This window comes from Ambystoma mexicanum, chromosome 5p, assembly GCF_040938575.1.
Source record: "Ambystoma mexicanum isolate Mex_15411 chromosome 5p, UKY_AmexF1_1, whole genome shotgun sequence".
In the NCBI taxonomy this organism is placed as follows: Eukaryota; Metazoa; Chordata; class Amphibia; order Caudata; family Ambystomatidae; genus Ambystoma; species Ambystoma mexicanum.
In genome coordinates, this window is record NC_090930.1 from 934,283,758 (window position 1) to 934,307,245 (window position 23,488).

A 23,488-nucleotide genomic window follows, 5' to 3' on the forward strand; every position below is an offset into this window, starting at 1 on the left:
GCTCATTTTATATATCTAAAAAAGATGGTGGGCTGAGTGTATCTGCCAGGATTCAAATCTGTGACTGTATAGTCAAATACAGATGCCCGTAGTGGATGCATAAGTCCACTGAGCCACAGGCCCTGCTGAAGCAATGCATGAGGCCGAGCGTATGTCATGCTCATCACTCACACAAAGCAGATGTGGAAACTGGTCAATGCAACTAATTGCTGACTTGTGACGAATCAACTTCCGGGGCACCAGTGAATATTGGTTGCTAAACCATCAATTAACCCCACACCTCTAGTACACCAGAAGGGATCCGACCAGATTGGAATGCAAGTGAAATAGAAGAGCTCCTTATTCAAATCTGGGAACTTGGACACAAAGGCAGGCTTATCTCTGCAATGTCGTGGATCGTTGGTTAATTGCAACACAGCAAAAATGCAATTATTATCCAATGATAAAAGGGACTGTCCAGTCAGGTTGTATAAAAATATCTACTTTATTATTACTACAACAGACAGATCTAGCACACTACAAATATGACCGACCCTGTAAAGGACCACAGAGGACAGACAGTTTCACAAAGGAAAGTGAAGCACTCTGGATACTGACAGGAGGGTAGTTGGTAAAGTAATCAGTCTTACTGTTCAAGGTTATTCAGTTCCAGTACCAAGGTGGCAAAGGGGCATACCTGTCTTTGGTGGCCTTCAGAGAAGGACCAGTTGGGCAAAACCACAATGTATCTGGTGCTTAAGAGGTTCTTGATGCTCAACAGCGTTGAGGCGGTTCCACGGTGCTTTGCAGCCCTTGACGCAGAGTTAGTGGTGGGGGACAGCTGTGGGTATCAGGCGACAGGCAGTTCAGCAATCGAGGACGGGCGTATGTCTGCAGGCTGGCTAGCGTGGCGGCTCAGGGCCAAGAATCATTGTCTTTGTGCTGGTTGGTGGATTTGGAATGCTGGTCGAGGCGTCTCGGATGGCTCTGGTCCCTGTGGCATGACAACAGTCAGGGTGCAGCCAGATGCAGTTCGAGGACTCGACTGTCTCATAAATGTCCTTAAAAGATGGACGTTGGTTGATGCTTGTGTGGCACTCCTCCTACCTTCTTTGCAGGGCTCGTGTCATCCTTTCAAGGTGGACGGCCCAAAGCTCAGGAGAGTGTATACAGGCAACAGCCTTGTCCTTAGTTCAGAGACTCTCTGGCACTTCCCACCTGGGAAGCTTGCTGTTAGGTAGCAGGGCACGCTGTGTGCTGGCTAGGTACCGGTTCTGTAGCTGCTGGACGGGTCCTCGGAGTCTGGTATCTCTCTCTGTTCCTAGGGAGATGTTTAGGGGAGGGTTCTTGCATCCCTCTTGGAACACCTGGCCTTCCTCAGAGATTTTAGATTGGAACTACTAGAGTGCAAGGCAGTCTTCGATGAAAGTGAAAGCCATTGGCCCTGTTTTATCTTTATCAAGCCCTCCCTCCATTCATGGTCCATCATGTGTAACTTATCTGCCACGCCGATGTTCATAGCAGCATCGCCGTCCATTTCCATTTGCATCACAGTGACTGCGGTCTCTGTGCTGGCTTCAGTGTGCATAGTGGGGAGGTGATTGTGTTGAAGTGTCCTGGGATCATGGGAAAGAAGCATGATGAGTATGTATCTCATGTCTATGGATACAGGTAAAGAATGAATTACAGAGTATTGTATTATTTGCAAAAGTCATGGTTGCTCGAGAATAAAGAAAATCCAATGGAGTGACACAAGAAATCCAATAAGAATATTATGAAGGGCCTTCTCCGAAAAATAAACGGAGGGAAGTATGAATCCCGCAGACTGTGTAGAGCCGGGAAGATGCAAAACCTTTATCTGAGGTTCATTGCCCAACTATGCCCTTCCCTCATATTTGAATTTGCCACTTGCATGAGACTACAGGTACAAGACCGCCCCTGGTGCACTATGCCAATTTTGCACCCGTTTCGTGTATATCTCATTGATGCCGATTAATATAGACGATCCCTGGCATAAAGACAAGCCTTCGTTCAATTGTTGGCCACCATGTTCTCATGGTCAGACACCTAACCCCACACCATGAACACTGAAGTCAGAAAAATGAAATGTATTCACTGTGCCTCTGTTATTTTTAATCATAAACTAACAATGTCACTGTGGCAATTTGAAAAGAGCATCTCCATCATTTCAACTGCTGCTTGCTTTGGAATGCATCAAGTGATTGTGAGGGGCAGAGGTATCCATCCACCCAACGCAGCGTGCAATCCCTCCATCTGCGCAGGCTTCTTGCAGGATTTCGGCCCCACTTCAACTCTTACCACCTTGCAGGGGAGTTGCTAGGTCTGGAAATGATGCGGGGCTACCCTAAGGTCGGGACTGCCAGGACTTGGGTCTAGCTAGCCTTCTGGTTGCAGCCACTGAGCTTCTATCCGGGGCCTCAACCAAAAGACCGGAGGCGAGAGCCCCCTAAAGCCCCCTAGCAACGCCTCCGCCACCTTGTGTGAGACGCGAGTAAGAGGCTTGCGAGAGCTGTCTATTTCCTGCAATTAAAGCACTGTAAAAAACACAACAGAATCAGATTAATTTAATAAAACTGGATGTGCTATGCCGCTGCTAGAGGACTGGAGATCCAGTCTCTCAATTGAAAGGTTTTTTTAAAAAGTTGATTGATCTTGGAACATTTTTGGATGACTAATCAATCACTTTTGTATCTCTGCCCTCTCATAATTCATATTTAAATGCATTCGTGTTAAACTTGTATCAATGAATTTAACCAACGATGTGGTACATTTTTTAATTTGTGCATTTGCTCAAAATGTGTGCTCGCCCAGCCATCAAAACCAGTGTTGTGTGTGCTCTATTCTGCATGGCGCGCCAATCCAAGCGCACTGTATCATGCCTGTTTGGTGTTTAACTCTGTGTCTTTGTGACTGCTAGCTGCTACACAGAAGCCACCATGCTGTTCTCAAGGCAGTCCACCCTTGATGATTTAGACGGACCAGACCCAATTCCCAAAACAAGTGAGCGCGCCCGGCCTAGGCTTCGTAAAATGCACAGCATGGACATGTCCTCGTCATCGGCTGACAGTGGCAGTATAGCATCCAGGTGCTTAACTCATGCATGCCTTTTTCCATTTGTTCACCCTGAACTGTGTTCATTTTGCAATCCATGTCTACCAGCCCGGTGAGGGTGTGTGTGTTCCGATGGTGTTGGCATGGGTGACTGCATCACCGTCCTACCGTCCCGGGTGCCTGATCCTTGTAATCCAGTGCAACGTGATCCATTTTGCCGCTATACCTTTGGAACCACTTGCTTTGCACAAACCTGTTCTTATGGTCCGAAAAGATCAATTGTAATCCACGCAGAAGGGATCAGACAGGCCGTGCCTGCTCCTCTAGGAATAGCAGGTAAGTGGAGCGGGGGCTGCAGCAACAGATGCAAATATTCATAAATGCAACACCTGATCATGCAGATGAGCAACACATGAGATATAAGATGTGCACTGCATGCAGTTATTGGCTGAAATAAATCTGGTATTGCATGACAATTAATGCCTCATTAAAGAACAGGGCACATCAGTGTCATGTGAAAATAAAGCACACTAGTGACTCTGCCATGCACTACATTTATTGAGAGAATACACGTGTATTAATCATTTTTATGGACCAATCAATATCAAAGAAACGTGCAATTGCTGCAAGCTGGGAGCAATTTATGAGTTGCTATGGGGGCATCATAAGTATGGCTGGATGTAAAAGTTAAGAAGGGTCATCAAATCTGTCCCCGTGCTTTATGCGGCACCGTGATCCGCTAGGATGACCCAGGCAGCTCCGTAGTCTGGCAGCGCTGTGGAACAGACCCGCAAGGGATCGATGGCCGCCATCTTTCTTCATTGCAGGTGACACTGATGCGCTTGTGTTGTCTCATCGCATTTGCTGAGCATATGGAGGGAGTCGTCAGTAAACAGATCTGTCAAGATGTCAGGATGTGAGTGTCAGTCCACCAAATGGTAACATTAAGTCAGGGGACAAGGCCTAAAAAAACAAATAGGGGGACTCCTTAACATACGCAATTCGATGTGACGTCTCGAGAAATTAGAATATCAACTTGAAATATGCAAATCTCATTCCATTGCCTTTGCACAACACTACAAATTGCACAGGACGAATGGGCATTTGCCTTTCATAAAATCAACACAAACAAAAAAACAAGGGATTATATTTTCTTCCAATAGTGTTTTAAAATGGAAAAACGCCATCCACGCTGGACTTGAGCCCTGCTTCAGTCAGGTTCGCTGGATGACAAACAGTAAAGATGGTTTGTATATTTGGGGGTCTTTTTGGAAAACTCACTGGACAGGCATGATATCTTGTTAGCCTTTCATAGTGCATCCATCATCGCAGTAATGGCCTTAACGCACTGAGCCTTGTCTGTGTACACACGAGAAAAATGTGAGCAATACATGCCCAAGGCACAGATACATGGGCTGACGCGGTCCTGGCCAAGGACTCTCTTCTTTTTCATTGTATTCACACATGGTGCATACTAATTTTCAGCCACACCCTCTGGAGATCCATTCACAGCCGCAGAGCATGAAACTACTCGTAGTCCTAGAAAATGGGGTGAAGCGTGAAAGCTAATTCTCACTAATGTCTTTTGTTTTAGTTTCACTAAAATTCGTATATTAGTTTTAAGTCTTTTATGCATCACCAGGGATAACATAATGGCTAAAATCCCTTGGGTGGAGTCTGGAGTTACTCGGTTAGACAAGGGGCTCCCTGCCAACACCGGTGGATGGGTTCCATTCCATGTCCATTAGTAAAGGGAGGGGAGACCCTTGTCTGCAGGAAGTGTATTGTTGACTTCCACTTCCACTCCATGCATTCATGCAGCCGCTCACCGTTGGTCATATTGCGGCACATTGGCATAGGGCTTGTAAAGGGAAGCATTGGCCAACAGGTTGACAGTCAAGTGAAGTGAAATGATGAGATATTCCATGTTCTGCCAATCTTATCGTCTTGTTAGTGTTCCTTTTTTCAACCATCCTGTCATTCACCCAATTTGTAAACATTGCACTCCGCCTCTTAGAATTGGTGTGGTGCATACACCTTGCTGTTTTTCCCCCGTCAAGGGTTTAAATCCAGACTTTCAAGTTATTTGACCAAGTCCAACTTTTCAAATAGTTGACCAATGTTCAACGATATGGTTTCAAGGAGTGCACATGTTTTGAGCTTGTTTTTAGTTCTAACTGTCAGAGAGGCAGAAGGTCATTGCAGGACGCATGTTTAAGAGCATTTGGGAAGGGGGATATAGTGGAGTGGAGTTCGAGTATTTGAGTAGGATAAAAGTGTAAGGAGAGGCGATGATTGACTGTGGATTCAGAGGTAGTGCTAGGGTAGGTTTTGCTTATGCACCAATGCGTGAGGAATTCAGTGATTTGAAGTTTGGGAAGAAAACAAGTGCCAGCTGGTGTGAGTTTAGGGAAGGACGATTCACTGAGCCGGAGAGCAGCTTGAGTGATGGCGAGATGAACACACAGTACCTTTTGATTTTATCTGGCACCTTGAGAAAGTCTGAAGAAAATAGCAGTGATTGTTAGCGGCACAGGAAGAAACTAGGCATCCAATCTTTAAGTGACTATAAGCACCACATGTGTGGTCCAGCTTGTGCCTCACACCAGGGTGGAGCAAGCGGGGCAGGGAATCCCTAAGGTTAGCTTGTGCAACACCAATGCTCACATCATTTCTGGGGGTGAAAACAGAGAATCATGGGAGATGAGTGATGCACCACCGTTTGTGTCCATGAATTGTGTGGACAAGACACGTGTCATCGTGTGGCATTGGGGATAAGGAAGAGGAGCCAAAAATCCCTGACTGTAGCTTGTTCGAGAGTCATGCTCATATGGTTTTTGTGGGAGGAACTAGAAGAGATCCAGGGGGTGAATAATCCACCAGTCAGTGAGGGGACACGACATGTGCCATTCAGTGACACCTAGGAGGAGCATCCAAGAACCCTCAGGCCAGCTTGTATGATTGTATGAAATCCACGCTTGAATAATTCTGTGGAAGGAGGCATCCGATATTCAGGGATGCAAGTGATGCACCACATCAGCTAGCTCTTGAAGTTAGGGGATGAGACATCTGTCATATGGTGGAAGGAGGAGCAGGTTACTCAAGAGGGCAGCTTTTGACAGAGTCATGCTAGTGCGATGTTTGTGGGAGAAAGTAGGGAGATTCAGAGAGATGAATAATGTGCCACAGTCAGTGTATGCCTCTTAAGTGAGTGGATGAGACACATCTATCTGGTGTCATCTGGGAGGAGGAGTTGGAGCATGAAGAGTAGAGAATCCCTGAGTGTGGTTTGTGTGAGAGTCACAGATTGATGATTTTTGTGAGGGGAGTTGGCAGAGATTTAGAGAGGCTGGTGAGATGTAATAGTCAGTATCTGTGTCTTGAATTGTGTGGATGAGTCATGTACCATCAGGTGACAACTTGAAGAAGCAGCAGGAAGTGTAGAGAATTGTTGATGTCTGTGTGTGTGAGAGTCATGCTGTGAAAACAAAATGAAAATATCGAGGCTGAGTACCCCAAAAGGAAATATACCGAACATGGGTTATAAAGGAACATACAAACTACTTTATTTTATACTGAATCCAGTTATGAAGAACAGAGCAAAATCAGATAGCTATCGGCCCTCAGTGCAACACAACGAACTCCAGCATGGTTCAGTGAGAGACGCTGTACATTAGAATGCATTGGTCTTTTATACTCTTCGTGAGCACGATGTCCAGCCCTACTTCGGGTTAATACTCCGCTAATATATCACCAATCTAGGGTTCATGCCAAGTTTCGCACATCCACATGTAACTGGTTTGTTTTAATACATATATCAACCAGCCTACACGGCAACTGTGTATTCTGGGATTTCCCATGCAGGTCTTCTCAAATATTAATACAGTGTAGTTAAACAAGTGTTCTACGTTCAATATTTGAATACATTGTTCTTAACATATGCTCATGGATTAGTTTCATTGCACGAGTAATCCTTTACACACAGGTCAACGAAGGACAAGGTCTCAGTTCACAACCTCAACAAGTGGCCTGCAGGCAAGTTACATATTAGCTACATACAAGAGGTCAAGACAGCCATGTTGTATTTCAGAATGACATCGTCCACCATTTTAACTCACAGGGTGACATTACAAAGTGAACCTAAAATGGCGGATTGACCTAAAATGGCGGCTTACATTGCTTTTAAGGTCAGGACCGTGCAAAACGGGTTTCTTCGCAAGTGACTTACTAGCAGATTGGCGTAGGCCAATATACATATATCCATTGCAATAGGAAGCACAATATAATTTCTCTTTTGACAAACCCTCCTTTTGGCCTATGCCAAGTGCTAAAACGACTTTGTATCTCCTTGCAAATAACTCCATGCATCATCTTCCATGCACCCTGAATCGCTGTCGGAAATATCTATTGCCATTAAATCATTCGCTAGAATTTCTTTCAACACATATTATTTTCAAGTTTTATCTGGGGCATACACTTTATGTCCTATTGTACCTATCGCTTGTGCGCAACATCCCCCTAGCATCGAACATATACTAGGTAGACACTGAATACAGCAGCAAAGAAACAACAGAATTCCCAAAATAATCAGCAAGACCGAAAGTACTTTCCAACACCAAGATCTCAAGAAGTCCCAGAACCAAGCGCTAAGATCCCAGTTTCCCTCGGGAACATGCACTTCTGAACTAAGGACGTGCAGATTCTGTATTGCCTTGAAGATGGTTGGGGAGGAATGTGGACCGAAAACACAGCAAGCGGACCCCACTAATTTACACACTCCACCACGTTCAGCCAGAATGACATCTAATGCCATCCCTTTTTGAAGTGCTACTAGTCTTATCGCCTTCTGTTCTAATGTCATATTATAGAGTATGTCCGTGGTCTGGTTGATGGTTCTCTCCAGGACTCTCGCTAGTTTTCTGATATCTCCAGAATTCGCTATCTGCCCCCAAAATGGCACAACTGATTTTGCTATATCTCCCAAGATTTGTGCTGGAGTGTCACCATTCTCGTCCCGCCATGGACGAGCCATTGAAACTTCCTTTGTACTAGCTATAAACACCCCCGGTAACAGGATCCTTAAATAATAGGCTCCCTGCCAATCCCTGGGCAACCATGGGAATGCTACATTACCGCAGACAAAGTAGACAGGTTCGCCTACATACAAAGGTCTGTTTTCCCCAGTCAAATTTGCAACGTTGGCACAACCTAGAAAATCTCCCATTGACTGAGTTCCATTCCTCTGTATGCAAAAAGAAACTGAATCGGGGCTATGGTTAACAGTGTAAGAAGGAGGCATGGCATCCTTATTGCCTATCAGAGCCATCTTAAAAGAAATCAAAGATTGAAAAGGATGAGACAGTCTATCAGAAGGCCTAATAGAAGCAACGTTAGGTTTACTCCTGTTTGCGAAAAGCGAGCATCCCAGGGGAATCAAAACACGTTTCTCAAAACTATTCAAATTAGTGCCGTCAAATTTCCCTGAGATGCTATCATTCCAACATCCAAAGAACAGTGCTCTAAGAGAAGCATGACAAGCAGTTGTCAAAGGTAAAGGATGAATATACCAACCTAGCCCCTTATGCCCGTGTTGCGGTAAATGTGAGCAGACCCAACAGTTAGACTTATTAAAAATGGCATGCGTAGCATTCATGATAAGTAGCAGAGTGTTATTGTGGTACCTTTGTCTATGCTGAGAGTCCCTAGGGGACAGAGTATGCAAATGTACAAAGGGAGTAGGAACAGTAGGTACATTTTCAGTGAGCAACAAGGATTCTAAAGGATGCTTTTCCTCAAGGTACCATAATCCTAAAACAATGACTATTAAAAACCCAAATATCATTATAAAAAGACAGCAATACGTTTTCGGGGCCCAGGCATATTGTCCATTGCCCCGGTTGGTCACCCCCTCATTTACAAGTCCCATTCGAGCGGTAGCGGTGGCAGGCATTGTAGTCTTCAAACGGAAACCCCCAATGTTCGTTGCTGGCGACTTCCCGGCCGCGCAACTTCTTAGTCCTTCCACAACCCTAGCCAACAGAATCCCCTTTCTCAAATTTGGGCAAAAACAAGCCCTTTGTGATCCTTTCCTTCTTCCAATGCACAGCCGAACCGTGCCGTAAGTCTATCAGATGCACAGCAAAACCGTGCTGTAAGTCTATTTTCTTGGACGCAGATTGTCCCTTGCCTTTCCTGGTACTGATTGATCCGGAAACAATGTGTCGTCACTTCCCGTTGGAAGCAACGTATTAGAGACAAGTGAAGATGCCGAATTTGGAACAACAGTTTCCGGATGCAAATCTTTTGGAGAGTGTGGAGACAAAATGGCTGTTTCCCCAAGCCTCACGGGCTCAGAAAGATTTCCGACACACTCTCTGCGCTATTTACTGCTTTGGGATCGTTGGTTGCAAATTAGCGAGGGGTTCTGTTTCTTCTGTAACGTGTGGTACTGGGTGAGGAAGTTTCTTGACATGGGACGCGTGGATCCAGTTCTTTCTTCCAGAGAGCCGCACTGCTGTTTTGGTGACCAACAGGACCTGGAACAGGCCACGCCAGCGATGTGCAAGGCAGGAAGAGCGCTCAAATGCCTTGATGAGCACCCAACTTCCAGGCCGTATACTGTGGCCCGGGCCCTCGTATCGCACAGGTAAAGCCTCTCGTACCTGGTGATAAATCAAATACAGGTTTTTAGTCAACTGGCTGCAATAATCTGAAAGTAATACATTTTCAACATTTCTTAACGAATTACATTTAGGAAGGTTCCAGATATTGGCAGGTCTCCCCATTACCACCTCAAATGGAGAGAGCCCAGTCTTAGTTTGAGGGGTTGTACGCATGGATAATAAAACGATCAGTAAGGCGTCCGGCCATTTTAATTTAGTGCTGGCACACGTTTTAGCGAGCTTGTTCTTGATGATACCATTGTGTCTTTCTACTAGTCCGGCACTCTGAGCATGTCTGGCCGAATGGAACCGTTTGTCAATCTGTAATGCCGCACATATCTGCAGAATTACAGCAGGTACAAAATGTGGACCATTGTCCGACCAGATGACTCTTGGTAACCCGAACCGTGGAAAATATTCCCTTAACATGGTTTTTGCGGTAGTCATGGCTGTAGCATCTTTAACGGGGAAAGCCTCAACCCATTTACTAAAAGCACAGATGACCACCAGCACATATTTTTTGTTGTTACATCGTTCCATTTCAATAAAGTCAAAGTGGATAACTTCAAAGGGGACAGAGGGTGGCCCGAAACTTCCCCTTGGAGTTGCTGTCCCCTTTCCCACATTGTGTTGTAAGCAAATCATACAATCCTGTACATAGCGCTGGGCAATTTTTGAAATGTTGTCATTTGCCCAGACTTTTTCTAACATCTTTGTCATTTTCTGGGCACATACATGCGTAGGACCATGGGCCATGATGACCATCATCATTATATACGCGTCAGGGAGTAGCCATTTCCCTTCAGCTATGTCCACCCAACACCTGTCTTCATCAAGTTTCCCCAAGCCTTCAGCCCACCTCTTGGATTCTTCTAACGTGGCACCAGCTTGGATATCCCGTACAGACCCAACACCCTCATCCATTGCATAATCATTTACAGTCTCCCTTGAAACATACATCTCCGTAAGGGGATCGGTAGCAGTTTGTCTAGCTATCTGATCAGCGAAAGCATTCCCTTTCCCTATGCCATCTGTAATCTTTCGATGTGCTGCACATTTCATAACTGCTAACTAAGTATGGAGCGCAAGGGTTGAGAGTAGTTGTACTATTAGGGAGCCATGTTGAATTTTAGTGCCATGTGAAGTTAGGAACCCTCTCTATGACCAAAGTCTCCCAAAGTTGTGAACCACCCCAAAGGCATACTGACTAACAGTATATATGTTTACTGCAAGCCCTTCGGAAAGTTCACAAACTCGGGTCAATGCTATAAAATCTGCGGCCTGCGCAGAGTTATGCGTGATTCTCTTGGTTTCCACAACCGTGCTTAATGTGGTGATTGCATAAGCAGCTGTGGATGTACCATCCGGAAGTTTGAAGCAGGAACAGCTCTCCTTGCGGATTATCCAAAGGAGTGTCTTTCAAATCAATTCTACCCTTTGCTTCTTGTTAAGGTAGTATACAAACAATCATGTGACTCTTCATCGCCGCAAGTAGTATCTTGCGGGAAAGGTAGGAGTTCAGCCGGATTAAGAACACAACACCTCTTAATTTGAATGTGAGGAGCAAACAAGATCAATTCATATCTTGTCAACCGTGCAGAAGCGAGGTGTTGCGTTTGGGTTCGGTTCATTAGAACATCTACAGAGTGAGGCACCATCAGGGTTAGATCATGGCCTAGGACCATTCCCTCACTCTGTTTTACAGACCCAGCAGCAGCAGCGACAGCTCGCAAACATCTTGGCAAAGCACATGCTACAGGATCAAGGGCAGAAGAAAAGTAACCGCACAGCCTTTTCTTCCCTCCATGTTCCTGCATTAATACAGCCAAAGCACATCGATCACATTCGTGCACAAACAACACAAAGGCCTTTTCATAGTTTGGTGTGCCCAAAACTGGTGCAGAGCATAATTCAGTCTTAAGCAAGTCAAACGATTGCTGGTGTTCCGTGTTCCACGGCAATGGCGAAGAAATGCCCTTCAAAGCCAACATCGGTTTGATCACTAGTGAAAGATTTGGGATCCACAACCTACAGTAAGAAGCCATACCTATCAAGGCTCTAACTTCCTTCTGTGTATTTGGGACAGACATGCCAGAAATGTGTTTTATTCTTTCAGGTGTCAATCTTCTTCCCTCCTTTGACAGGCGATAGCCTAAATAGGCGACCTCCTGGCAACAATATTGAAACTTTTTAAGCGAAGCTTTGTGACCATGCTTAGCCAGATGGATAAGCAATAACACAATACCCTCCTTACAGGCGCTCTCAGAGTCAGCAGCTAAAAGCAAGTCATCAACACACTGCAGCAATGTACAAGTAGAGGGCAATTCAAGGGTATCAAGCTGTTCTTTCAAAGCCCTACTATAGATGCTACGACTCTCTGTGTACCCTTGAGGAGCATGAGTAAATGTGAACGAGCGTCCCCCTAAGGTAAACGCGAACAAGTATCTACTATCCTTGTGTATAGGAATACTAAAGAAAGCATTCTTTAGATCCACAACACTAAAGTAAGTAGCTGTAGCTGGAATCATAGTTAATATCATTGTCACATCAGGCACAATTGGAAACTGCAGAGCGACGACCTTATTAATGGCACGTAATCAATTATGAAATGGAATGGCATTGCCTTATCGCCTTTCTTGTACACGGGTAAAATCGGACTATTACACAAACTTCCTGAAATTTCTTCAATCACCCAGTGATGCACAAAATCGGAAACAATGCATTTCAAAGCTCGCTCGCTCGCCCTCAACTGAAATCTTATACTGGGGAATGCGTGGCAGCTCAATTCCATGTTTCAAGACTATCTTAACAGGTTCAATCTGTAAAACACTGACATCATTGTCGCGAACAGCCCATAAACTCTCTGGTACATTAATGAACTCTGGTGGCAAAGGTCTAGTCAAGAATTGCGAGGCAGAAAATTGCTGTGGTGAAATCGTCAAGCGCACTCCATCAGAAGAACAATAAATCACTGCATTTAATTCTTTTAACAGATTCAACCCCAGCAAATTCTCTCCACAATTCGAAGTCAACAGAAATGGACAGTGGTCCATAAAGGGACCCAAAGAAATGGGTACCGGCGAAGAAACCGGACAAACAACTGGTGTACCAGAAAACCCTACAGAAACATTGGTTTGCCCTGACAGTGGAATGTTTGGAACCCGTGAATGATCAATGGAACAATTCTGTGCTCCAGTATCTATCAAAAACTGATGTTTCCTATTTCCCACCACCATTTCAACGTAGGGACCTTTCTGATTGACGGGAATAGGTGTAGGTTCCAAACCCTGCTTCAGGCAATCCTAATGAAAAAGAATGTCATCAAAAGGAAGCTCTTCAGATAAATATGCAGCAGAAGGATGATCAAATATGTTCCTGGTGTCCACACTCAAAGTCTGATTATCGTGTGAAAAAGGTTGCTGAGGATCCTGTGTAAACTGACCTCTACCAGGGCCCCCTAAACCCGGGCGACCTCTGGATCGTCTACCCATATTCCCAAATGTGTTGTTCGACCTTTGTCGAAGGACGGGGCATTGTGCACGCCAATGAACCTCTTGACGACAATAGGCGCACTGGTTAATGTTCACAGGACCCAAGGGCACATTCCCTTGCGGGACATACTGACCTCTAATCTGAGAACTACCCCCTCTAGGGCCTCTAACAATTTGCTATAATAGCACTTTAGTCTTCAAATCACCTTTTTGTTTTTCAACTCTATCTTTTTCATTATTGACACAGTTCTCGTAGTACTGAGCCATATGCAGTACTTCTGATTGGGACTTCGCCTGCCTAGCGCTCTCAGAAGACATAATTTGTGACTGGATGTCAGGCAGCAATCCACGCACAAATTTGTCCACAAATAACCTTTTCCCAGACTCTGGTACTCGGTAGCACCCTCAGACTTTCCTTGGACGCAAGCCGTAAGTTTGTCCCAAATAATTCTTTTCTCTGGAATTATAGTTTTCAATTTTGCAATGATTCTATCAGGCAAAGTTAGTATCACCTGAGGCGGTCTTTCACCAGCTGTCCTTTCTCCATCGAGTCTAGTTATATTCACCCATGTATCTCCCAACCCTGGCACGTCGTCTATAGTTCTAACTTGTTTCCACAAATCTACGGGTAGGAGTACAGGAAATAACAGATCAATATCTCCTAAGGTGAACACTGAGGACTGCAAGACGGACTCTATTTCTTTATAAAATCCTGTTGGATTTTTCCTAATATCAGGAATAGATTGGCTAATAGTATTCACTTCCTGTCTTGAGAATGGGACGTGAATGAACTGTGATACATAATGTGTAGGAATGTCCACAGCGACTATACCCCGTGCTGCATCGGCCGCAATGTCAACCTTTGGGACAAATGTCGGAGGAACCTCTCTCATAGGCAAGTCGAGCGCTAAAGCAGTCGAAGAAGTGTCAAGTGAAAAAGCTCTCTTATAAATACTCAATAACTCTGTGGGACAACTAATCTTTCGTTTTACACAATCATCCTGCAGGTACTCTATCATTACCTGTATCACTTTCCTCTGCATTTCTGGCATATACTGACTAGATGTGTCATATAATTCAACTGGAGTTATCGACATATCTGAAATCCATCTAAGCGCATCCTTCGTACAAATTCGTGCTTCCTCAGATATCGATTTACAAGAAGGAAGTAACCATTTCTGTACATAAATACTTTCCCCCTTGTCTTCCTCATTCTGCAACTTTTCTAACTCCTTTCTATACCCAAATAACCTCTCGACATGCTCATTTACTTTCTCCACAGTGTCTCTAGAAAACGCTAAAGTATTTAGATCCCTTAACCCTTGCGGGAGATCTGTATTATTTAATTTTGCCCACATTACACATAAATGAATCCCTAAACCTTTGATAAAAACATTTTTCTCAGGAAAATTATCCATATTACAAAGTGTGGCAAAAACCTTAGCTTGATCATCCCTCTCCATGCAATGCTTAGCCCATGCAATCAAATCACATTTTTTCTCTGGTGGTACGGTATTGCGAGTGACAACCTTCGACCCCGCACCTTGATCGACTACAAGAAGCTCAGGACCACTTGGAGGAGAGGGAGCAGGCAAATTCAATGGAGATACTGTAACTGGCACGATAATAAGAGGTGGAGGATCTGGAGGAAGGAGAACATTAGGAGGAGCAGGAACAACGGGAACAACAGCAGGTAGAGCAGGAATAGCAGGAGGAAGAGGATAAGCAGCAGGAAGAGGAACATATGGAGGTGGCGCGGAGGCACCAGGCCTTTGTTCATTTAACAATTTGTCTATGAATTCATCAGAAGCATGGAGGTCTTTGGAAGGATAGATTTTCTGAATTCCAAGTGAGAAAGCCCTATCCATATTCCTAGTCGATTCAGAATGTTTATCTTGGTCATACAATAATGCTTTTTTGGCGCTCGTCTTATGACGGCGTGCATGTTTTTCTCTACTTTTAAGTTGTTGCAACGCTTCTTTTTTCCAATTCTGCAAAACATCAAATGTTGCAGGTCTAGCCTTTTTCTTTAATAGAATTGACTCTACTCAATTCGAGGGATTTCAAAACTACCATTGATTGGCCACTGAAGTTCAGAGGTATGTCTGGTTTGTCTGTGCCAAATATCATTAAATACTTCCAATGCCATGCTTACAGTACATAGTATATTCCGGCAACCCCTCCTGTGGTGCGGGACGGCTAAATTCCAAAGATTGTCTATCGCTGCGGAACAACGCCCTGAAGCAGGTAGACAATTTCCCAGGCATATCAAATTATTGGTGTTACCTGGTCAATAATTGTGTCTGCAGATACAATGCGACAAAATCAAATTATCAGGGTTGAATTAAGAGTCGGGTCACGACTCACCTGAACAAACCTAAGGCGGTCTGATCGGATTTCAAAGAATCTTACCTAACTAATCTTACCTCGTGTATAGCGATTTCAGCAAATCTGCCCGCCTCGATAAGTGGACCCTCGTCAAGATGCCGTCTCGGACCACAAGCTAATCGTCCAGGGATTGGGTCGTGCAGCGCTGCTGAGGTGTTGTGACTCGTTCAGTCGGGCCCCTTAATGCCACACCGTCCGATCCTGGTCCGATAGCCTGTGTCAACCTTCAACAATCCGGCATCAATCTTGAAGATCCCTATTCGGGCACCAACTGTGAAAACAAAATGAAAATATCGAGACTGAGTACCCCAAAAGGAAATACACCGAACACGGGTTACAAAGGAACATACAAAGTACTTTATTTTATACTGAATCCAGTTACGAAGACCAGAGCAAAATCAGATAGCTATCGGCCCTCAGTGCAACACAACAAACTCCAGCGTGGTTCAGTGTGTTCAGTGAGAGACGCTGTACATTAGAATGCATTGGTCTTTTATACTCTTCGTGAACATGATGTCCAGCCCTACTTCGGGTTAATATTTCGCTAATACATCACCGATCTAGGGTTCATGCCAACTGGTTTGTTTTTAATACATATATCAACAAGCCTACACTGCAATTGTGTATTCTGGGATTTCCCATGCAGGTCTTCTCAAACATTAATACAATGTAGTTAAACAAGTGTTCTACGTTCAATATTTGAATACATTGTTCTTAACATATGCTCATGGATTAGTTTCATTGCACAAGTAATCCTTTACACACAGGTCAACGAAGGACAAGGTCTCAGTTCACGAACTCAACAAGTGGCCTGCAGGCAAGTTACATATTATCTACATACAGAGGTCAACACAGCCATGTTATATTTCAGAATGACATCGTCCACCATTTTAACTCACAGGGTGACTTTACAAAGCGAACCTAAAATGGCGGATTGACCTAAAATGGCGGCTTACATTGATTTTAAGGTCAGGACCTTGCAACACGGATTTCTTCGCAAGTGACTTACTAGCAGCTTGGCGTAGGCCAATATACATATATTCATTGCAATAGGAGGCACAATATAATTTCTCTTTTGACAATGCCTCCGTGTTTGTTTTTGGGAGGAACTAGCAAAGATTCTGTGTGGCAGGTGATACATCACAAAAAGTGTCCACCTACTGAAGTAAGTGGACAAGACAAGTACCAACGGGTGACAACTGGGAAGAGGAGTCAGTGGAGCACCTTTTGCGTGAGACACTTATGTGCGGTTTGTGTTGGATGAAGTGGCAGAGATTTGGAAAGGCGGGTAATACACTAGTCAGTGAGTGGAGAAAACACTGGATCAGCATCTCATCACCCAAATGAGCCAAAGGCAGGAGGAGACGTGCTGCTAGTGGTCTTTTCACTTCTGCAGCAGCAGTTGATGTGTGCACTGGGGATACTAGAATTGCATGCGGCCAATTGAGGGTATCCTACAACTTGCATACCACACATCCATCATAAGTTGCTCTAGATTACACACAATAGTACAAGTACTTGCACAGGTATTTCACCACAATGATGAAAATCCACTGAAACTAACAGACCAGGTTGCACTTTCAGTTCCTTCCATGATTCCGGGAGCAGAGGTCGAGGTGTTCAGAATATATCTAACAAAGTTGAAGAAAGATCAACACACGGTGTAGTTGAACAGTGGGAAGATACAGAGAATTCCAGGTCTCTAACTCTGCCACTACCATCCACTGATAAGTCAGATAATGATGATGGAGATGGTAATGATGACATTGATGATGAGACAAAGGTTATGTTCCATCAGAGTCCAGCCAGGGATCTGCATTACTGAAAAAAATCAGCAATGCTAGGGACTAGAAGAATGACAACACAGATACAGAGGCTGTAATTGTAGCTGACCCCTACCTGTGTATAGCTTCTCTGAGACAAAGATCAGAAGGCACTTCCCATCATTATGTGGCTTCTAAAACACCATCACCACTGCTTCCTGCATTATCACACACAGATGAGCCCGCCTGTGTGTAGTTATCCCACAATTAATGTGAACAATGTATCAGTACTTCACAAAGAATAAACAGCTCCTGAATCAGGCCACTCTTACACTCTGCTGGAAAACGATGTGCCGCTGAAGACAGAAACAATATTGGGTATCACATCTTTGTGGCCCCACATGCCGCCGCCCTATTTACTGACATGGAAAGCAGTCATAAAATCTGAAGTGCATCCATCCCACCCTATACTATAATACAGTCATCACACCACCTCCAGTCGCTATGTTATTGCTTGAGACACCACACACTAAACCTCAGACAGGTGTGATGCATAGCAGTGGTCCACAACAGCATCAGGTCAGTACTGGAGAAGCATTTGAGTATGGCCAAAAAATCAGCTGTAATATTTGGCAATATACCTCTTTCCCTACTATGTTGTGGAAAACCGTAGGTTCTGGCACCCTATGGAAAAAGCTGATCACCACTGGGAAGTTCCTAGCCACCATTTATATTGTCATAGGGTGGTACCAGAATTGTAAGATAAGGTTAGGGCTACAGAAGACTGGTACTACAGTAGTCTGTGGGCAATATTCCACTATACCATAGACATATAGAACAGTGGTCTGAGCACTGGCTACATGGGCATCACAGAACAACTGGTTGCCTTTCCTTCCTCCACCAGTCAAGAGGAGTCCTGAAGAAACGCAAGGACGCAACAGGGATATGCCACATCTGGGAGAACGTGGAGGAGGTGTAAGCGTAGTGGCTATGGCCTCCCAATTTGAAGTTGGGCATTTCTGCATTATGTATTGGCAAAGCAATGCACACCCCTTCCTTTGCACATCTTCACCATTTTGTGGGCACACACTGTGTCAGCATTGGACAGCCTGTGAGAGAAATGGTCACTCTGGCCCGGAAGATCAGCTCACATTTCAGCCGGGCGTACCATTCCACTAATGCCTTGCACCAGCGTTTGGTGTGCCACAAGTTGCAACCTGAAGACCCGAGTGGCCACATGTTGCAAAGTGTATGTGAACAGTGCAATGCCATAAAAGAAAACTCCCAGTGTGGGCATTTGTGACACTGTGTCAGTTACAGCTGCTTTCAAATGTCTGCTCTATATGATCATCTTTCAAGTAGTCCACCAAGTGAGTTGCCCACCAAAATGCATCTCTCAATGAGGTTTTGCAACTGTTATACATGCTTGAACTTAACCTGTCCATCACCTTGAGGGCCCGTACATTAGAAGGAGACCTGGATGTAGCACGGGTGAGGTTACTGCTTACAAATGTATGTGGTGCTCCATCAGTAATTTAATTTTTAATAACATTAGTTACCTGCTGGATTCCCCTATTGGCCCATATTTCATGGCAAAAAGTAGTTGAGTTCCATGTGCATGTGTCAGAGAAGGAGGACCCCCAGAAAACATCACACGGAGGGGACACTGCACGCATATGCTAGGATACTGTGCTGCATCACCTGCACCTTAAATTGGAAAAATAACACAGGCAGCCGAAAGAACACCTTTCAGCCCAATTATTCGCAGCTACACCAGGTATGTCAAGAGCAGGATTGGTGCCATTGATGGGCAGTACATCAGTGACACCTGCTGAAAGCTTTGTGAGGAGTGTAGGTGCAGTCTATGTGGAGTAAATGCCGTGAGACATCCTCCCAAGTGACTCTGGCATCTTGAAGGCAGATGGGTCATCAACAGGAAGAATTAACAGCAGTCGTGATGCTTGATGCCAATGCATTAGCACATCACCTGTGTGTATTGCTGATGTCCCAATACTGTATTCGTAGAGCAAGCAGCCTGCCTGGCCATAGGCACTTGAGAAAGTTGCTGTTGAACCGCTAAGCTGCCTCTTCCCCACAGGTGTGCTGTCAGGGAGCGTTTTTGGTGTGGCAGGGGCTGCAGGAGAGGCCGTGCAGTGACACATGTTGAACAATTGGCATTTATTAAAAAAATGAGAAGAGGACTGTAGGGCCTAATCTTACTATTACCAGCACATGCGCTTGGATGATGGTGATTTGTTACCCAGTGCTATTCAGGCACTGGAATGTGGAATGTGAATCTGTCATAGTGTTTGTGGCTGGGCAACGGGTATCATAACTAGTGGGTGGCTAAGAAGATCTGACTCACGCCTGCCATTGCCTGTTTTGAGGTACAGTTTTGGATCCCACCAACAAGACACTTATCAAAATGTCAGAGGCTGACCCACAGAGCACTGTCACCCTCAAAAAGTAATATTGTTGTGGCCTCCCATAAAGTGCGCCATCCCTTAGTGTTTTGAGGCCCTCTGGGAGCTGCTACCCAGTAAAGTTCTCTAGCACGCTCATATAGCTCTCCCACCCCTTAATGTTCTACCACAGAGCTCCAGGTCCCTTAAAGTTCAAAAGCTCTCTTACAGGGTGCAGCCACACCTTAAGGTTCTCGGGGTCCTTCACCTAGAACTGACATCCACTAAATTGTTCAGGCTGTCTCACAGTGCACACTGAACTCTTACAGTTCTCACAATCTATCAGATTCCGGCAACCCCTCTAAGTGCTTAGGCACTCCAATAGTGTGCGGCCACCTACTAAGGTTCACAAGCGCGCCCACAGAGAATTGCATCCTGAGAGGGTTTTCAAGCTTTCCGCAGACTGCTGCCACACTAATGTGGGAAGTCTCCTTCTATGACTGCCTACTTCCTTCCCCCTGCACGGTGACCTACATGAGAGAAGCATGTTCCGTTTGTTCAAAATAACGAGGACTACGGCTCGCCATAATTTACATGCACCATGCAAAGCAAAAAGTGGGTGCCTATGCGTCTCATCGCCCAGTCCAAGTCATGTCGACCAAATATGGGAGCTGCCTGTGCTGTTGTCAGGACTTGAGAGTAGCGTGGAGTATGAATACCTCCGTCCCTAAGCAACCAACAGCGAGATACAAGATACTCTCTGTTCGAGGATTAGGGCCACAGGTGATGAGAATAGGAACACCAGATCCTCCAGATGGCTGCTGAAAGGAAAACGAGCAGGTTAAGCACCTGGTCAATCTAAGTCTCACTACCAGAATCTGAGATAACACAATGCACCTACCGGAGGATGGAAGCTTGGTCAGAGTAATGAAAGTGATGGACTGGGGGTCCTCACTATAGTTCCTGTTTAGTGGGTGAGCCTGGGTGGAGAGATAACAAAGGGAGGTGGTTGTGAAGAGCCCAGTCAGCTCACCCGCAGCACCTGAGTAGATGTAGTAGCAATCCGGAAGACCGGTCTTACTGGGACTCGTGGTTTCAAATAGCAGTCCAGAAAACCAATGGGAATCTAATACACAATCCGTGAAACAGTCCGTGGTCGTGGGTAAAGAAGAACGGATTCAGATAAGCAGAGAAGGACTAGGCGGTATCACTCCAGGATGGAAGTCTGTGATCAAAAGCCAAAAAAGGTCATACCGAATGCAACATAGCCAGAAGGAAGAAGCAAAGCAATCCAAGAAAAATGAAGTCCGTGGTCAAGGCAATGAGAAAGCGAGGTCCAACGTAGTACAACGCCAAACGCTGTGAATACAGCTGAGAAGCACTGAATGCATAGACGTGATGGCAGCATGGTTCGTTGTCATGGAAACCAATGCAGACGCGCAGCGTCCCACGGCAGTACGTCAGTTGTTCCTTTGCCTGGGCTGGTGCTCTTGATGAATCTTGCCGCAACGGGCCCCCGCTGGACCGCCCCTCGCACATACAAGCGCCATGGAAGTTGCCATGGAAGTTGCCACAGGCGGGCTCTTATCCGAGAACCTAGGCATACCCTCCCATCTCCGGTGCTGCAGGTTAACGGCATGACGTCCATAGGGGAATGCGGTGTGCTTGCCATGCAGGGGCCGGGACCGGGATACAGACAGCCTACAAGAAGGGGTTAGTGAGGGTGAGGAAGTGTGCATGACAGGACCCCCCCAAGGGCCCACGACCCCGTGGGCTAGATGGATTATCCCGATGTAAACACGAGACAAGGAGGGGAGCATGAACAGCAGAAGCGGGCTCCCAGGACCTCTCCTCGGGACCATACCCTAACCAGTCAATGAGGTAATGTAAGCAACCTCCGATGACACGAGACCCCAAGATGGCACTGACCTCGTACTCCTCGGAATCACCTCGCACCACCGAAGTAAGCGGTAATACCAGTCTCATGGCATCAAGAAAGGGCTTGAGTAGGGAGGTGTGGAAGATGGGGTGAACCCGCCAGGAAGCAGGAAGGGAAAGACGGTATGCTACTGGGTTTATAACCTTGAGTAGTTTGTAAGGACCCACAAATCTTGGAAGCAGCTTACGACAACCAGGTAGATGCAAATGTCTGGTGGATAACCAGACCTTGTCTCCAATTGCATACCCGGGGGCTGAAGCGTGCCTTTTGTTAGCAGCGCTCCTCATTACTTCCTGAGCCTCCTGCAGGTGTGTGTGAAACTGTGAGTGTATCAAGGCCAGGTCCCTAATGCAAGCAAAGCTCTTTGAGACTGTTGGAACAGGGAAGGGAAGGGTGCATGGATGTTGGCCATATAGGGCCTAGACCGGAGAACAGCCTGTGGAGGAATGAGAGGCATTGTTGTAGGGGAATTCTGCAAGACGCAGTGCCTGGTACCAGGAGTGTTGGTTCTGTAGGGAAGGCAACGTAAATATTGTTCCATAACTTGGTTTAACAGTTCGCTTTGCCCGTCTGTTTCCAGATGATATGCGGAAGAGAACCGGGCATCGATTCCGAGCAAACGGGTTAAGGACCACCAGAACTTGGATGTGAACTGTGAGCCCCGGTCGGAAATGACAACAGAGGGTAACCCAAAAAAACAGAAAATCTCCCGGAAAAACATGCCTGCTAGTTGAGGGGCTGTGGGAATGTCCGAACAAGGCACAAAACGTGCCAATTTAGTGAAGGAGTCAACTACTACCCATACAGTGTCAAACCCCTTGGCTCTAGGTAGGTCAGTGATAAAGTCCATCGTGAGTGTGTGCCATGGCCTAGGTGGTACGGGTAATGGCTGAAGTAAGCCCAGAGAACGACCCTTTCTGTTTTTGCATCGAGGGCCACCAACACCATCGTTGTAGTAGAGTCAAAGTGTGTTTCTGCCCAGGGTGTGCATGGATGGGCGCTTCATGGGACCATTCTAAGGCCTGATTACGCATATCGGGAGTAGGAAGGTAAAGCTTCTCTTGAAAGAAGGGCAGACCGTCGTGTACCAGTAAACCCCATTCAGTCAGCCGTTCTGGGTGATGAGACACCCAAATGCGGATGAAGGCAGCATATCGGGTGGGGGTGCACAGAGGCAAACAACATGTTTTTTTTCTAGTAACGTGTCAGGGTAAATCGGAAAGGAAACACCCCCCAGGGAATGGGACAAGGCATTAGCTTTGCCATGCGCGCTGCCGGGTATATGCTTGATGACGAAATCGGAGGCAGAGAAGAACAAGTGCCAACGGACCTGTCTGCTATTAGTAAATTTCTATAGATGCCAGATCTTGTAGGTTCCGGTGGTCGGAATGCACAGTAATTTGGTGGGAGGCTCCCAGGAGATGGTGTCGCCACACCTGGAAAGCCTCTTTTATTGCCAATAACTCCTTCTTGGTGATCGTGTAGTGTGTTTCTGCGGTTGTGAACCTGCGCGATTTTACACAGGGTGTAATCGGCCTGTTGTCATGCAGGTTTGAGAAAGGACTGCTCCCAACGCGAATGAGGAAGCATCAGCTTCCACTATGAAGGGTGCTTCTGGGGTCGGATGTTGAAGGATAGGGGCTGACGTGAATGCAGCTTTCAGAGTCTCGAACGCCTCCTGTTGCAGCGACGTCCAGACAAAAGGAACCAGTGGACTGATGAGAGAGGTGAGTGGAGCCGTGATAGTGGAAAAACCTGAAATGAAGCGCCTATAAAAATTGGCAAAACCAAG

The 23,488-nt window shown here is 45.7% G+C and overlaps 1 protein-coding gene across 8 annotated transcripts in view; it reads left to right on the top strand.

Annotated features, from left to right (window-relative positions):
- Positions 1-23,488, top strand: part of PIEZO2 (piezo type mechanosensitive ion channel component 2) — a 1,512,892-nt gene that overhangs the window by 1,328,396 nt on the left and 161,008 nt on the right. For 7 of the 8 annotated variants that reach the window (XM_069613375.1, XM_069613368.1, XM_069613370.1 and 4 more), the window contains one exon: positions 2,918-3,085. The exons of the other annotated variant lie outside the window; for it this stretch is intronic. In XM_069613375.1, the coding sequence (XP_069469476.1) occupies positions 2,918-3,085 (168 nt within the window). The remainder of the gene's footprint in view (positions 1-2,917; positions 3,086-23,488) is intronic. 8 annotated transcript variants of the gene reach the window in all.